Raw genomic sequence first — 15,241 nt, 5'->3', positions numbered from 1 at the left:
ATTTCTTTAGTGTTTTTTTTTGTTGCTGTTGTTGTTTTAGGGGATTAAATAAAGTTCTGTTGAAATCGTACATTTTAAGTTGGTGAAATACGGCATGAAGGAGTAATCTTTTGATAAACCAATTTAAAAAGAATCTTGCTAAAGACTTTTATCAAAGATGGTGGTGCACTTCTGTGAAGATCTGTTTTTAAAACCACCTTTAATTTACCAGCACGGCATTATGTTCATTTCAGAAATGGATTAAATTACAATTATTGACAAAAGATTGGCTTATTAAGTCACTTTTATAGTTGTTACTACTGTATTTTTAATAGTATTTTAGTGATTTTTTTGTGCTATCCTAGTTTACATTAAAAATTTGGTCATTTGAACCCCGCAAGAGAGCGAACTGAATTTTTTTTTTCAAGGATTCGTCTTCACTGGTGTCTGTGGATGGCATAAAATTCTGGGAGGGATCACACATCAATGTAAGGGTAGGGTCATCTGGACCCCATAAGATAGCACAAAGCATCTTCTGCTCACACAGAGCCACTGAAAAAAAGAGTGCTTCGTAACGCTGCCATTTGAAGTACAACAGGTTTGTTGCTCTTTGTCATGTGAAAAGACAATTTATTTAAACTTTTTTTTAAACTTCCACTTTTTGAGGCTTTACAAATGCCAGTAACATTTGTGTTGTTTGCTACACATATTTGAATGTATAACAAGGTAGTTACATGAACTTCAAACTGGTGTTCAGTATCATTTTCTCCGATATTTATTAATATTAAATTAGGTGCAAATGGCGACTTCCTGTTTTTCTTCTCTGGCTTTATATATATATATATATATATATATATATATATATATATATATTGTATTAAGTTTATAACATGTAAAGGTATACTTCTGTGTCTTGCATAGGTAAACAGAGGTCATTGTTCTTTTAGGACTGTCTGCAGTGATGCCTTTAAAGCAGGGAATGTTTTAAAAATACCATTAGGACATTGTTTACGTATATAGATTAATACATTTTGTTGCCATCTTGAAAATGTTAACAATGGAATTATCTAGATAAGAATACAAATCTGCACCAGAAAGTAACATATGTGTTATCTAAAAATGCAGTTTCCAGCTAAATCCACAAAAATTAGATATTTTCAGTTTAAAAAGTATGAAGGTTTACACTTGTACAGTTTTTAACCAAAAAAACATTGCACATTAATATTTATATTATTTATCTTTGTTTTACTTATTTTTGTTTCCAAATGTTGGCAATAAAAAAAAATCGACATAAATATTTTGTTGCTTGTGAAACAAAGGTTTTTGCTTCTTATAAAGGACTTTTTGTATCTGCCCTATGTAGCTGCATATAATTTTGCTAATAACAATAATAATAATAATAATAATAACAACATATGGGGGGAAACAAAAAGTTAAGCGGAACCTTCAGCAAATCTTTGTTCCTACCGGGCTCTATATGAAGTAACGCCAGGCGAACCGGATATTATTGCAATGTCAAAGATGGCGGGGGGTTATAATTGATCAAAATTCGGGGCTGATTTTTACATTCTTGGGTTAAAACACACCAAATGTTATTAAATGTTAGTGCACAAACAGTCTTTTGGTTTGTGAACTGAAAAAGTCAGAGCGAATATGTTTTTAAACGAAGTTAGCCGCAGTGTTCGGGTTTTGTTGGGTCAAATTCAGGGAAGATGCCCTTCTTTACCTGCAAACAACATTACAGGTGAGTATTACTCTCGACAGACGGGTGCATTTATTGGTTAGGGGACTGAAACGTTTTTTGCTGTATTGAGCTCTCTTTATTCCAGCTCGGTGTATGAGTCAGGCTGTGACTCGTCCAGAGCCGACCCCAGAGGAAAACGAGGCCGTGAGTCCGACTTTTGTGAACAGAAACCCGCGGAACCTGGAGCAGATGGCCCTGGCTGTGAAGGACCGAGGCTGGAAGACGACGTGGCCTCACCAGCAGTTCTACCACAGGTTCGGAGGAAATATTTTGTATCAGTTTTTGTCAAGTGATTAAGAGGAATCAAAATTTATACCAGGGAAAGATTTCAAGACTTCAAAATGCAAACTTTTTAAATGTTTGGAGTACTAAATAATATAAAAGAGCTATCAAGGTTACATCAATTTAATATTTTCCCCAATCTGCTTAAGTAAAAGATGTTGATTCTAACCTGTAACCCATCGTGTGTTTTCATCCACTGTGTTTTTAGGCTGATGTTCAAACGCAGTCAACACCACGTGACTGCTCAGGTGTTCTCCAGCAGCTCTCCTGTTCCTGTGCTTTCTTGTTCAACCAAAGAGTGGGCATTGAAGAAGGAGCTGCCCTCCACTAACTGCGTGGTTGCCTGTCAGGCTGTGGGAGAGGTGCTGGCTCAGCGATGCCAGCAGGCTGGTATCACCAGGATGGTGTACAGGGACATTCCCTGGACGTACCGCTCTGATTCAGTGAGTGCACAGCTCTACTTCAGTCAGAGATGTTTGATTCCATTAAACTCAACATTTGTTCTTTTTTTTTCTACATCTCTGTCTTGCAGGTTCAAGCTTTCAGGAGTGCAATGAAAGAGGGAGGAATCATTCTCAGCGAACCAAGAAGAAAGTACATTGGGACATGAAGCTTTTATTTTGAAATTTTGATAAATGCCCTACTTGTTGCCAGAAATGACTATTTAGCCCATCAATAATAAATGTATGTGTTCTAAGAACATAAGCAAAAGATGAGTTTGTCTCCTTTTGGACAAAATATTTTCACATGGATTTATTTTTTAATGAAAACAATCATTAGAGTACAATAATTTATTGTCGCTCAAAGTGCTTGTAAACAAAAGTGAGGTGCAGACGGTGAACAGTTTCACTTAATAGGGATGTGAATACAAACTTATTTTGATGAGGGTCCGGCGAACATTTGCTTCCAGACGCGTGAACAGTGTGTGGACAGACTACAAAATGTTGCTTTTAATGTGAAAATTAAGCCTCTACCAAACAAAAACACAACACCAGCATGAAATGACATCCTGCAACAGCATCAATAATCAACCCATCAATTTGATGTTTACATAAATACACATAATCGTGAACCGAATACAAGAACATGCACCCAAGTCATCCAGCAATTATATATTGATGCAAGTACATGTATAATTTTTTTGAAAAATGCAGTTTTTGGATGTTTATGAAGCAAGAAATCATTCTTTATCCCCCCAAAGTCCCAGTAAAAACATTAAAATACAAGTCATAGCTTTTTCATTCTCAAGTTGAAGGCACTGGTGTTTAGTAAAAATAATAAAATGGGTGACAACAGTCACTGGCACATACGAATACATTATTTGGCAAACTGGCATGCACCATAAAACTGGCCCTGATAAATTCTCCAAAATGCACAGCTTAGACACAGCAAATAATCATCTGAGGGTCAAAAGAATGTAGAGAAATGGGATGTGTGTAAGAACAGATACTGCATAGGTCTTTTTGATGATTTGATGGGACAGAAACGGAAAATAAAAGAAAAAGAAAAAAACAATTCAAAGAAAGATGGCAGCTTCTTCAAGCTACTCTTTCACATGTACAGTAATACTGAAAGATCCCATAGAAAATTACCCATCAGTTACAATAAACAGAAACATTCACAAAATAAGGTACAGCATGTAAAATACAACTTTGATATGGTTTATTAAAGCCTTGGCATGAATCCTGCTCTTCAGGACTTTACTCTCCTGGGTTGCTTTTTATGGTTCCTCCCCCCCGTTTGTCCATTTCTACTCTGATTGCTTTAGGGCCGGCTTTGTCCTGGTTCTGGTGAAACGTCCAGACATGCTTTTTGGTGAGTGAGACTCCGTCGCCCTTGGCTACGTATTCGCTGTCTTGGAGATCTCCTCGGACTACCAGGCTGCTTTGAAAAGGAGAGAGAATTTTACATAAACTATATTTTTAAAGCAGTACTATGATGAAGCCAGATTCCCTCACCTGTTCGTGTCCTTTACTCTCATCATCTAATTCACAAATGGACTGCATGAGAGAGAAAAGGTTCATCCTTCCACTGCGGTTTATGCTTGAAGAAACCTAAAAAAAAAAAAATAGTAGAAATTTTGAGGTTTAAAAATAACACATTGGGTAGTAGAGCAACTGGATCAACAAACGGTTTACCTTCTCTGGTTCATTTAAAGTGACGACAGGATCGGCTGCAGGCTCCGCTGGTTCCTTTGGCTGCACACTGTCAGACTCGGCGTCGGGCGTGTCAAACACCTGGGTGTGATCAAAAATAAATAAATTAATAAAAGGATAGTTCTGTGAATGCTAATCATTTGAAATATTTTAAAATGAATATAACTACCTCCAAGTCATCCTCTGAGTTCTCTGGACTGTCTTGACTGTCATAATCTCTTTCAGTGCTTTCGTCGCTGTCCTCCACCTCTTCCCCTTTTTCACCATCTGGCTTTTCTTTTCCGTCTTTTTCACTTCTCACTGACTTCTGTCTTAGGTCTTTAGACTTTCGTCTAAAGAGTTCAGAGTGACGCATTTGACTATAAAGACAAAAAATATACAATGATTAAAAAAACTGTTCTTTCTTGATCCTTTCTGTGGAAAAAAAGTTCAAATACACAAGCTAAAAGTAAATATATATATATATATATATATATATATATGTTTTTATCCATGTATCCCATCAGAATCTGACCTTGCTGTGAGGATGCCATTGTAGGTCTGAAGCTGCCTCATAAAGCCTTCGTTGGGATTCACAATGGATCGACATTCTCTCACGTAGGCCAGCGCCGTTTCCAGTGACCAGCGCTGTTGCTTCATGGCATAAGCGATCACCGTGGATGCAGATCGGGACACTCCCATCTTGCAGTGCACCAAAACAGCCTGTCCCATTTTCCTGAGTCAGAACAGACTTTAATTTTGAGTAACTTTCCCAAAATTCTCACAAAATGCAATTTATCTTGGAATTCAGTTTTCCCCCAGTAGCTTTAAATCACAGTGCTAATGCTTCACATGTGCCAATAGTGAAATGCAACACCATAGATGCTATCAAACAACACATTTTAAAAATATTTTTGATCATTTCAAAGATATCCCCAGAGTTTGCTAGGAAAACATGTCGGCTCTTTTCATGCATTCACTGCTGTCATTAAACGTGATCCCTAAGGCTACACGTAGCCATCATAGCAGAGATAAAGTGCAGCTGAACTCACAAACACAAAGAATAACTCCAGGTCAAATCACAGCTCTGTCACAGCATTCTAGTGTGGTTAAGGCAGTGGAAGAGCCGTGCATTTTGGGCTTAGAACTGCTTTGCTTTTTGCTTTTTTGTGCAACAGTTTTAGTGACAAGCACCAGAACATAATATAGAATGGAACATAAAGCTGGGACATCCTCACTCAGGAAAACAGACCAAATAATCAAATATTCCTCAGCTGTCCTGAATACTTATCCAATCACATGACCCACACACGTCAGTCTCAGTGTAAAACTTTGATGTGGAACACATAAGCCTTCTTGCTGACTTTGGTGTCACAAATTCCAGATTTGATTGGCTACTCACAGCAGCAGTTTGTTTTGTGGATTCTGAAGCCTACAGCTAACTTCAATGAACCTGACAATACAAGATAGTGAAAATATAAGAGAATAAGCTAAAAAAATGTATATTCATTTGTTTAAAACAATTAAACATACATATTTATGAAAAAAATGCACCTGATCACAAGGAGTCTGTAACCTTTCATTCAAAAACTCCAACGAGCTCCTAACAGTCTGCAGGTTTTGAAAGAAAAAAATAAATTCATGCGATATGGCTGCATCTAACCTACGTCACCCTTAAGAACTGTTTAAGTGTTTGCTACAACCTGTCAACCACAGCATTCCCTGCAGAAAAAAAGTTAACAATTATGTCTATGGGTTCACAGAGTGATATTCTGCTCAGGCCACTTGCATGCTTATTTTTCACCTGCATCCACCCGTAAGGACAGCTGTGACTCAGAATTCAGTTAGACTCAATGCGTAGCTACTGTTTTGTTTCTTTGCACTCTGACTGTTAGGTAAAATTGCTGATATTACTAAAATAACACAAACTATCTTCTCTCTCTTTGCAATAACTCACAGTAAAACCACATTGTGAAAACCCCATCTGTTGTTATTCAACCCACTATGACAATTATTTTTTTTGTATATATAAATACAGAATCAAAAGGTTCTCCAGCAGATGACTGCTTAGAGGTCTGATTGAAGTCTGGAGGTGCAGCCTCCTCTGATGTGTTTGTTCTCATGCCTCTACCTTGCAGTGTTAATAAAGTTGTACGTGTCTGGCCAGTGTGGGAGCAGGTTGGTAGCTTCCACGTCGTAGACTCTGATGTTCATGTAGGTAAAGGATTCTGGGAAAAAGTTGTCAATTTCCCTCGTCACATTCAGTATGTAGCCGACACTGAAAAACACACAGAGTCAAACCTGTTATGGTAATTTTTATGCTGACAGAGCAGAGTTTGAATACTGTTTGTGAAAGTGTGAAATGTGTAAAAAGGTAAGAGCAAAAGACACCAACTTGTTTTTCTGCAGCTCCTCAAAATTAGCTGCGTTCCACTCCGAGCCCTGAAAGCAGACATGAAGATTAGAGAGAGGTTTAGTCTGGGCCACATGATGAGGAGGAAAAAGGCCAACAGAGCTGTGTTCCCTATCACTGTTAACACACATGTCCCAGAAAGAGGAAGTCACAGTCACATGACAACATCCCGGCGAAAGCACACTTCCGTCAGTTTCAGAACCACAACACAAAAAGACTATTTTTTTAATAAGCTTTAGTGCTTAGAAGATGAAAAAAACCTCACCAAGTATAAATAGTCAAATATTTTGGATGGTTTGTCCATCTGCGCCATGGTAACTACGATCTCGTTGTCTATGTACTGCTTATATGGTCTCATATCAAAGCCTATCCTTGTTTCCAGAGTAGTGTGAACCTACAGCGGGGAAAACAAAATTCATTAACACATTTAATTCACCATTTTTTCTTCATCTGAGGATAATTTAATGTCATATTAGTGTCTCACCATTTTAGAGGTGAGGTTGTCCAGGTCTTCTGTCCTCATGATGTCTCTCAGGTGCTCTTTGATCAGCATTTCATTGGAAATTCTGTCGGCTGAACTTTATTCATAAAAAGAGTTAAGTTTAAGAACAAACGGACATATATGCATAACAGATGACAAAGTATTTACTCTATTAAACACAGAACTTCAAGTATATCAGCACCACTGCTTCATCATTATTGGCTGCATTGCTAGAACTGTTACCACCAATAGCTGAACATTTAAGTATAGATTTATATTTTTACCTCTGTCCGTCACTGTCTCGGCGGACTGACTCCAGGTCATTCATGGCTTCCCACTCGTTGAGACAAACGCGATCCGACTCGATGTGTTGAAAGTAGTGCTGGGCCCACTCCAGCCCGGTGCCGGGGATCAGCGAAGCCTTGACGGCCCGCTCGCAGCAGCCGTGCAGAACCTGCAACACTGACCTTACAGCCCATGCAAGAGGTAAAGGAGTTAGCATCACTGTTTTCCAGAGAACACAATGCAAAAATTATAAATCTGCAAGCAGCACATGAGTTTCTCTTCAGCCATTCCTCCTGAGGCCATCTGCAGCACAAACCACTACTGAAGCTATTGTTCAAGATTTTAATGACAGTTGGAGTTACGTAATGCTTCACTGTTTACACAAAGGAAATTGTTTGCTGTAAAGTTCATACCAAACACTTTTTTCATGTCTGAGGCTGGTAAACATGTGCAAGTTGTCATGTTTTATTCACATTTCAACAGCCACCAATGTTGTAACATAAACAACACGTTGTTTTTGTTTGTTTATGTTGGGACAGGATTTCCCTTGGTGCAGTCGCACACCATCTCAATTCAGTATGTGTGGGTTTTCATTTCTATTAGATGTCTGCAGGACAAGTCTATGAGTTCCAGGGCAGAATCTGTCCAATGACTGACTGTCAGCTGATATGTTAGATGAAACAAATCCCTCTACAACACAATAAACCACCCTATTCTCAGCTGACATTTTTCTGCTTTCGAATGCTTAAAAACAACACCCTGGCATGCACAGCTTCCCCACCCCGTGATTATTCGTTTGTTTTGTATTAGACTACCAGCTAGCAGCTCAAAAACACATCATTTTAGGGGATTTTGAACCAAATTTTGACCAACATAATCAAGAAGAGACAAAATAAACTATATTTTCTATATGGGTCCAAATTCAGGGCTCTGTACAGGAGGAACACAAAGAAGAACCACATATTTTTTGTTTTGATGATATAAGTGTGTGTAAAATACCCACCACATAGTCTGCATGGACACCGGCTTAAAGATTCGTGTCTCCTCCGCTGAGGTAACACTAAAACCACTGCAGAAGAAAAAAAGAGAAAAGAAAATGAGAAGAAAATCTATTTAGGGAAGTATTGATCCTTTGCTGGACTAAAGCACACTCATCTCAAAGTGGGCAAGGAGAGATGGTTCAGTGGAAACCAGAGACGCTTTGAATGATAACGTAACTATTAAGCGAAATGTGGATGATAGCCTCAGCAGATTTACTAAATATATATTTACTAGATATTCCGTTTCACAGCGTCTTCCTCCTTTAATGGAACTCTGGAGCTATTTTAATCACAGTAGAGAACAAACTTTAGATTAGATGAACTAAAACCTCACAAATAAGAAGAACAATTAGCTTTAAAGCAGCTAAACTGACTAAACATGGAAAAAAGAAGGACAGATCCTTTCATTATGAAACACACAATATCAGGCTCTGAAGGAGGAAACTTTAGAAACTTAATAAATAAAACATTCTTTCTGCAAAGGTTATTTGGAATTCTTAGTCTTCTCTTCTTTAATAAAAAAATGAATTACCCGTCTCCATCCAGATACACCTGTGTGTCACTCCATATCGGCAGAACCAGGCCAATAGTGCATTGATTGCTGCGAAGAGACAAGTAGGATATTTTAACATGTCAAGGTTGAACTGAAATATTTAAAGGCGTATAAACAGGATCTTGCCCTCGCCTTTGCAGAACAGTACACCGCCATCTTAGTTACACCGACCTGTCTGAGCTGGGGAAGTCCACTCCCAGAAGGATGTTCTCCTGTTTGTTGTCCTGCGTGGAGACGATGATCAGATACCTGACTCTGATGGGACTGACCGACTCCAACTCCACTGCCTGCAAGGCAGAACCCAGGGAAAAGGAGTCCAACATAAGGGAGCAAAGAAGGAACAGAAGTGAGTTTGGTCATTACGTCCTGTAATCCCATTTTTTTATTATTTTAGACAAACCAAAAACCTTATCCTATAAAATAATAATATTAATAAACAATTAGTTCAATTTACATTTTTTTCTTTCATTTCCTTAGTCTCTCTTTTTTAACGTAGATTTTTGTGAGCTCAGACTCCTTATGTGCATAATTGATGGGTTTATTTTAAGAGATTTTAGCAACAAAAACAAAGGAAAATACATTTAAAATAAAACTACATAGATATGTTAAATTTATTTTATATATTAATCAATAACTTGATACAAAATAAAGAAATGCTTCTACCAACTTGGCATTTGAATTGCTCTTAATCATTTTACATTCATTACACATGACACATTGAATACAATAAATATAATTATAGTCAGAGTTTGATTATTTGCCTGAAATGGAAAGAAGCATTTTTTATACTCAGTTATTTTGATTTTTTTTTATAGTTGCCATAATAAATGTCTAAAGCCTCAAAATCTAAAACGGATTACTTTAAGTTACTAATTTATGCAAAAATGTTTTTTGGAGAGGGTTAAGTTACTTTTGTAATATTCAGGCCAAATGCTGCACTGTTGTCTTAAAGTACGCCGTACTCGTGCATATTTCCAAAACAGTGGTGATTTATTGACAGTAGTTTTGTCAACTGTCATCCGGTTGCATCACAGATGCTTTCCCTGAATAAACAGCCGCTTTTGTGAAACCCAGCTGGCTGCAGCGGCGAGGACAAGTGGAAGAAGAGTCACTTCCTCTGCTAACTCTAAGAAGACTGAAAAGCTTCCTCTAAGTATTCAATTATTAGTAAGAGAGGATGAAGTTTCATAATGATACGGCTAAAAGTACGAGCACATTTGCAGGTTTATTTATAAATGTGACAGAAATAACAGCTTTTTTAAAGATCAAGGTTTGTCTAAGTGACTTCATCTAAATAACTGCAGTAATATTTCTGAGTTGCATTGAAGTCTTTTAGTGGACATTTTGAAAACAACCAAAATGAGTACGATAAAAAAGAGCCGTAAAGAGACAGAAGCTACTCTTGAATCTCCAATGATGAAAAAACAATGACAATTTGATCCTCTCCTAAAATTAAAATAATATTTTTTTTTCTAAAGAAAGCTAAAAGATTAATTACAATTTCACTACTTTTATAACCTACATTTCAAGAACGACTTTAAAGCCTTAAATGGGCCAATTTACCAACAAATGTAATTTATTTTAGGCTTTAACGATTAGAGTAGCAGCCTGTGAAAGACATCTCACCAGCTTGATGGTATCTTCAGGTCTGAGCTGCTCCAGCATGGCGTGGAGGTGTTTGTTTTTAGTGACTGATGCTGTGTTGCCTTGCTTTGAAGAAGGAGATGCAAGTTGTGAAGTTTCCTTCGGTTCATCCGTTCTCTCTCCATCTTCCAGGTGAAGCACCGCCCCTTTCACAAGGGCAAAGCTCTCCCTGTACAAAAGAGATCACTCAGTGTCAGTCACTTAATCACCATTTAGTCAATGAACAGGCACTTTTATTCATGTAAATCATAGATTTAAAAAACTGTAAGTTTTCATTATTAGAAAACTCTATTTTGATTCTTTAAAGCTTATATGGATCAACAGTTACCTTTTCTGAAGTCTCCCTCTTCTTTGGTGGCTGTCATCCTTCAAAATAAAACAAATCACAATATGTTGGAAAAAAAAATATTTCAATTATGTCTAAACTGGAAACTCTAATTGTGCTTACAGACCCACTTCGATAAAAATTGTGTTTTTAACATGTTTTCAAATGATGGAGAACACATATAAAGAAAATTAAGCTTTAATTGTATGTCTGCCTATTTCTTTATTTTCTAATCGTGAATTAGGAGCAGATGCAAAAACACTGCTTGAAAAAGGACTTATTTGTTACGTAGAACAAGCTCTATGCTCCACTCCATTCTGATGCATCTACTTGCAGACAAATCGATTCTTCATGTTCCTTGTCTGACCTTGTATCTAGCTCTAAACTGTACGGCCGCATAGCTCCAAAATTGCTTGCCATTTTTGTTGCACTGTTAATGTTAGCTTGGGGGTGTGAGGGGTGCCAACATTTTCCCCCACACCTCAGGGGCAAATTTTAGATGGACTACTGCTGTTCTGCAGAAACCATGTCCAAAAGAACAAAACGGCATATTCATAATTAAATGATCATTGAGAACACTAATAAAATAGCTCAAAAGATAATTGAAGTGGGAATACATGTAATTTTAAACATATTGCTGCAAAATTATTATATTGTCTTATTAGCAAATCTAGTCTGAACCTTAGCAGATGTTTAAGCTGCAACACAATAATCCAGACATGACATTTCTTTGAAAATTTTCACTAAATTAGACTAGAGGGGCTGCAAAACTAAGCTTTCTCAAGCAACACTGAGCAAAGGTTAGATGTGTTCTTTTTTAGTGCTTGAATAGACATTAGGAAATATTTTTATGAATTCTTTACACGACCAGTAAAACAACTTCTATGAGGTGCAACAGAGAGAAGACACACACATACACAAAGAGGGACAAGTCTGTGCAAAGCAATGAAAGCGTGGGTTTGGGTTTAAACAAGCTGAATATTAGTGACATTGTTGAGCAAATATAGAAAACAAAGACAAAACTATGACACAAAACAAGAGAAGTAAAATAGAGGAAAAACTAAAACCGAACAAGCTGCAGTGGTTACGAGAAAAAGAAACTTGACACAATATCATTACCTTTTACGTAACTGACAAGTCCAGACAGAGTCAAGAAAAAAAATGCAAAGAAAAATGGGCGGGAGCCAGAGGTGGAATGATGAGAGGATAGCAGAAAAAGAGGAGAAAACATAAGTTCAGATAGTTGGAAGATTAGATTATGTGACAAAAATATGCCAAGAATGACACCAGAATCCATAGCTAAGTCATTTATGGTCAAGAGATCAAGTACAGGACAAAAGACAAACCTTTAAACAATTAACTATTTTTGTGACAAAGTGATGATAATGAGAGAAAAAGCACAAAAAAAGATGACAGAAGCAGATGTAGTTTTATTTAAAATATTTTGTCTGTACTTGAAACAAAAGTTGGTGTCTATTTGATGAATGCCAGTCATATTTAAATCCCTATTTTTACGACGTTTTCCTGGAAGACTAATGGTGCAATCGTATCCTTTGTAATAACTTGAAAACAAGCTGCCAGGTTCTCTAGGAGGGCAAATACGGCCCAAAGGTCTACAGAAATCGGGCGAGTGTGCTCTCCACAATGAACTGTTGGTGCACGCGAGTTGTTGACAAAATGCCCGGCTTTCTGAAGAAACTGTAAACCTGTCACACATCTGAGGATGCAGTGGAAAATGTTTGTGTACGGAGAGGCGTGTGGATGACTTGTCTTACTGGAGCTGTGGCTATGGACGGGATCCTGTGCAGGGTCAACAAAGCCATTGCAGGGCGCCGGTCTGCCTCTGCTGCACGCTGTGGTTTCTGGCAGGTTCAAACAGGTTCCTCAGCCAACAGCTCTGAGCTCCTTTCTGTAATGATAAACAGATATTCCAGACCGATTACACTCTGTAAATAGGATCCAAGGAAAGCCACATACCTGCCTAAACTAACTCATCTTAAACTGGTTTTGTTTTTGTTTTTTGAAGAAAAATAAATTGTGCATTTCAATCCAGAAAGAATAAAATCCATTTTATTTGAAGGGCTGGTTCAGTCCCTCTTTTTGTACAGCTTTAGACCAAAAAATAAGACTTAAGTAGATTTAACAAAGTATTACTGGATAATTGAAATACACTGCAACTGTATAAATGCATTTAACAAAGATAACCCACTTTTATTTATTCTAATTTGCTTGGAAAGGACAGGTAAAACGTGAAAACTTTATACACTAATTATTCCTCAAACTTGTACAAACTTGTTTGTAAGGAATCATTGGCACCTCTAAGCAACTGACGGTTTCTCTTATATTTAAAAGATCGGAATTTATGCATAAAACCCACAATGGCTGCTTAAAAAAAATTGGACTGCAATAAAATCTTTTACAGCAACGCCTGTAAAACAAGTGACGTTTTATGAAGGCAGAATGGATATTACATAAAAGAAAAATATAGAAATCGGATATACACATGCACATCTCTAAAGCAGGGTGTAGGTCTTATCGTCATCTGGTCTTGTTTGTAGCTTGGAACAAAAGAAAGCTTGGACTAGAATTACAGTGGCACACAAAGGTGTGCAATAGATGTTGTCACTGCTAAATGTTGCAATGATAATATGACTTCCACTGCAGTACACACCCAGACTCTACATTGACCTACTGGCTTTTTTTTTTTTTTTTGCCATAAATAAAAATTAAATATGGACATTCCACTAAACACAATAAAATCTTTTTGCCTATGCCTGTTCCCTCACTTATTTGTACTATTTTTGCTGCTTTTGTTCTCCTCTACAAATAAAGCACAGAATAGATACCTCAGTAAAATATAAACAAAAATCAGAAAAAAAAAAATACGATCTAATGTACTTGTACCTCAAACAAACCTGCGATCATTTGCAAAAATGCGCAATGACTGGTTTCTTTGTGATTTTAAGATGGACATTTATAAAAAGTAAAGCTGGTAAAAATATTGATAGGAAAAAATGGCACCTTTAAGCCTCCTGAGAGGATGAGTAATTTATTGAAACAGTAACCTGGGATATTTTGCATCTTAGTACCACTTTAGACTAAGTATTTGGCCTTTCCATGTGTATTAATTAACCAAGTGTTAGTGCATTCTGTTGCTTGGCAGGCAGCCTGAAACATTCAGCACTTTCACTTTAACAAATTAACCTTTAATTATATATATATTTTTTGTCAGCACATATTTTTGGTTCCTGTTTGCTTAATGGTTATTTAAGCTAACATTAGAGAGGAAACTCCTCCTGTATGAAACATGGAACAATGCTTAAAAGCATTGCAAATATCAAAAGTGACAAAGCAAATAAGACTTTAGATTAATAATTTGATTTAGTAGTACTAGTAGAGGCAGATGACCACACATGCAAACATGCAGAGCAGTATCTGCCAAAAACAACAGAGAACGCAGAGCCACATACCTGAAGTAAAGCGTCAAACTATCGCAAAGCCCCGCTATGAAGTCAGTAGTGTGATGACGCCTGAATTATTTGACAGCAAACCCGGCTTAGACTCGGCGGATCAAATACCGACTCCGCAATGTTACAAAATAAACCAGAAGTGTAACGAAATAGCTTAATATTAACCCCTGCTCTAAAAACAATAATTGGTTGCGTTCGCTCAACAAACACTGACAGAAGAAATTAAAAGAATACGCGGCGCTTTGTTTTAACCAATTAAAGCTAACGCAGACTTTGCTGCAGCCTTGCAATTCTGTGTCCTTTAATGACATTTTCCTCACCTTTCAGTGCTGGAACCTCTCCCGTGGTTTCCTGATATGAATGCCTTTAAATGTCTTCCGTGCCAGCAGCTCCTTATTCCGCCCTCTGCTGATGCAGAACAAGACTTCAATTCCCATGTAGCATAGCAGCCGCCGAACAACAGGGGCTGGTGGGCGGGGTCACCAGTTTGAACGGGAGGACGTCGCGCACAAAACACATCTCGAGTACGTGGTTGTCATGGAAACCATTTCAAAGAAAGTACCGGTACTATACGACCATATGGATGCAACATTTTAACTTAGTGCAAATGCAAGAATTATAAATGTTAAATGGTTTATTTCAAGAAATCAAGACATAATCATAACTAAACAAGAAAAACAGAAATATATGTCTAAAAAGAGATATATCAAAGGACAGTTATTATATACATAAAACAAGATAAAAATAAGACAACTATTCATGAATTGAAAATACACATACACATCCATTTGTTTATGTATTTATTTACCCATTTATTTGTTCATTGATCAACACAAATGAAGATCACTGAAATATTTCAATACTTATTATAAAAATCAAAGGACAAAGAT

General features: G+C 37.2%; 2 protein-coding genes across 5 annotated transcripts; one reads left to right on the top strand and one right to left on the bottom strand.

The window, feature by feature from the left end:
- The first annotated feature begins 1,450 nt into the window (after window positions 1–1,450).
- On the top strand, window positions 1,451–2,716 carry mrpl18 (mitochondrial ribosomal protein L18). 2 transcript variants are annotated; one of them, XM_024283758.2, is made up of 4 exons: window positions 1,451–1,723; window positions 1,794–1,977; window positions 2,214–2,448; window positions 2,538–2,716. In XM_024283758.2, the coding sequence occupies exons 1-4, from the start codon at window positions 1,633–1,635 to the stop codon at window positions 2,613–2,615; spliced, it is 588 nt and encodes a 195-aa protein (XP_024139526.1). In that variant the 5' UTR covers window positions 1,451–1,632; the 3' UTR covers window positions 2,616–2,716. The 2 variants fall into 2 exon arrangements, with proteins under 2 accessions (XP_024139526.1, XP_024139527.1); XM_024283759.2 differs by having other exon boundaries at window positions 1,454–1,723; window positions 1,809–1,977.
- A 386-nt stretch (window positions 2,717–3,102) lies between these two features.
- Window positions 3,103–14,858, bottom strand: si:ch211-203d1.3 (protein phosphatase Slingshot homolog 3). 3 transcript variants are annotated; one of them, XM_024283755.2, is made up of 17 exons: window positions 14,672–14,858; window positions 12,657–12,790; window positions 10,885–10,922; window positions 10,539–10,725; window positions 9,084–9,199; window positions 8,892–8,960; window positions 8,323–8,388; window positions 7,319–7,501; window positions 7,038–7,131; window positions 6,819–6,947; window positions 6,536–6,582; window positions 6,272–6,418; window positions 4,676–4,876; window positions 4,331–4,520; window positions 4,144–4,242; window positions 3,964–4,059; window positions 3,103–3,889 (listed from the first exon to the last, which is right to left on the bottom strand). In XM_024283755.2, the coding sequence occupies exons 2-17, from the start codon at window positions 12,702–12,704 to the stop codon at window positions 3,770–3,772; spliced, it is 1,830 nt and encodes a 609-aa protein (XP_024139523.1). In that variant the 5' UTR covers window positions 12,705–12,790; window positions 14,672–14,858; the 3' UTR covers window positions 3,103–3,769. The 3 variants fall into 3 exon arrangements, with proteins under 3 accessions (XP_024139523.1, XP_024139524.1, XP_036069838.1); XM_024283756.2 differs by having other exon boundaries at window positions 3,103–3,886; window positions 14,672–14,857; XM_036213945.1 differs by lacking the exon at window positions 14,672–14,858 and adding an exon at window positions 14,352–14,557.
- Window positions 14,859–15,241: the final 383 nt, after the last annotated feature.

This window comes from Oryzias melastigma, linkage group LG10 (assembly GCF_002922805.2).
Source record: "Oryzias melastigma strain HK-1 linkage group LG10, ASM292280v2, whole genome shotgun sequence".
NCBI lineage: Eukaryota > Metazoa > Chordata > Actinopteri > Beloniformes > Adrianichthyidae > Oryzias > Oryzias melastigma.
Note: the sequence above shows the minus strand (reverse complement) of the source record. Positions and strands in the feature narration are given on the sequence as shown.

Coding starts and splice junctions, on each gene's coding strand:
- mrpl18 (XM_024283758.2), top strand. CDS start 1,633: ATGTTTTTAAACGAAGTTAGCCGCAGTGTTCGGGTTTTGTTGGGTCAA. Junction 1,978..2,213: donor CACCAGCAGTTCTACCACAG/GTTCGGAGGAAA, acceptor CTGTGTTTTTAG/GCTGATGTTCAAACGCAGTC. Junction 2,449..2,537: donor GGACGTACCGCTCTGATTCA/GTGAGTGCACAG, acceptor TCTGTCTTGCAG/GTTCAAGCTTTCAGGAGTGC.
- si:ch211-203d1.3 (XM_024283755.2), bottom strand. CDS start 12,704: ATGGCTTTGTTGACCCTGCACAGGATCCCGTCCATAGCCACAGCTCCA. Junction 8,961..9,083: donor GACTTCCCCAGCTCAGACAG/GTCGGTGTAACT, acceptor GTCTCTTCGCAG/CAATCAATGCACTATTGGCC. Junction 4,060..4,143: donor CTTTAAATGAACCAGAGAAG/GTAAACCGTTTG, acceptor TTTTTTTTTTAG/GTTTCTTCAAGCATAAACCG.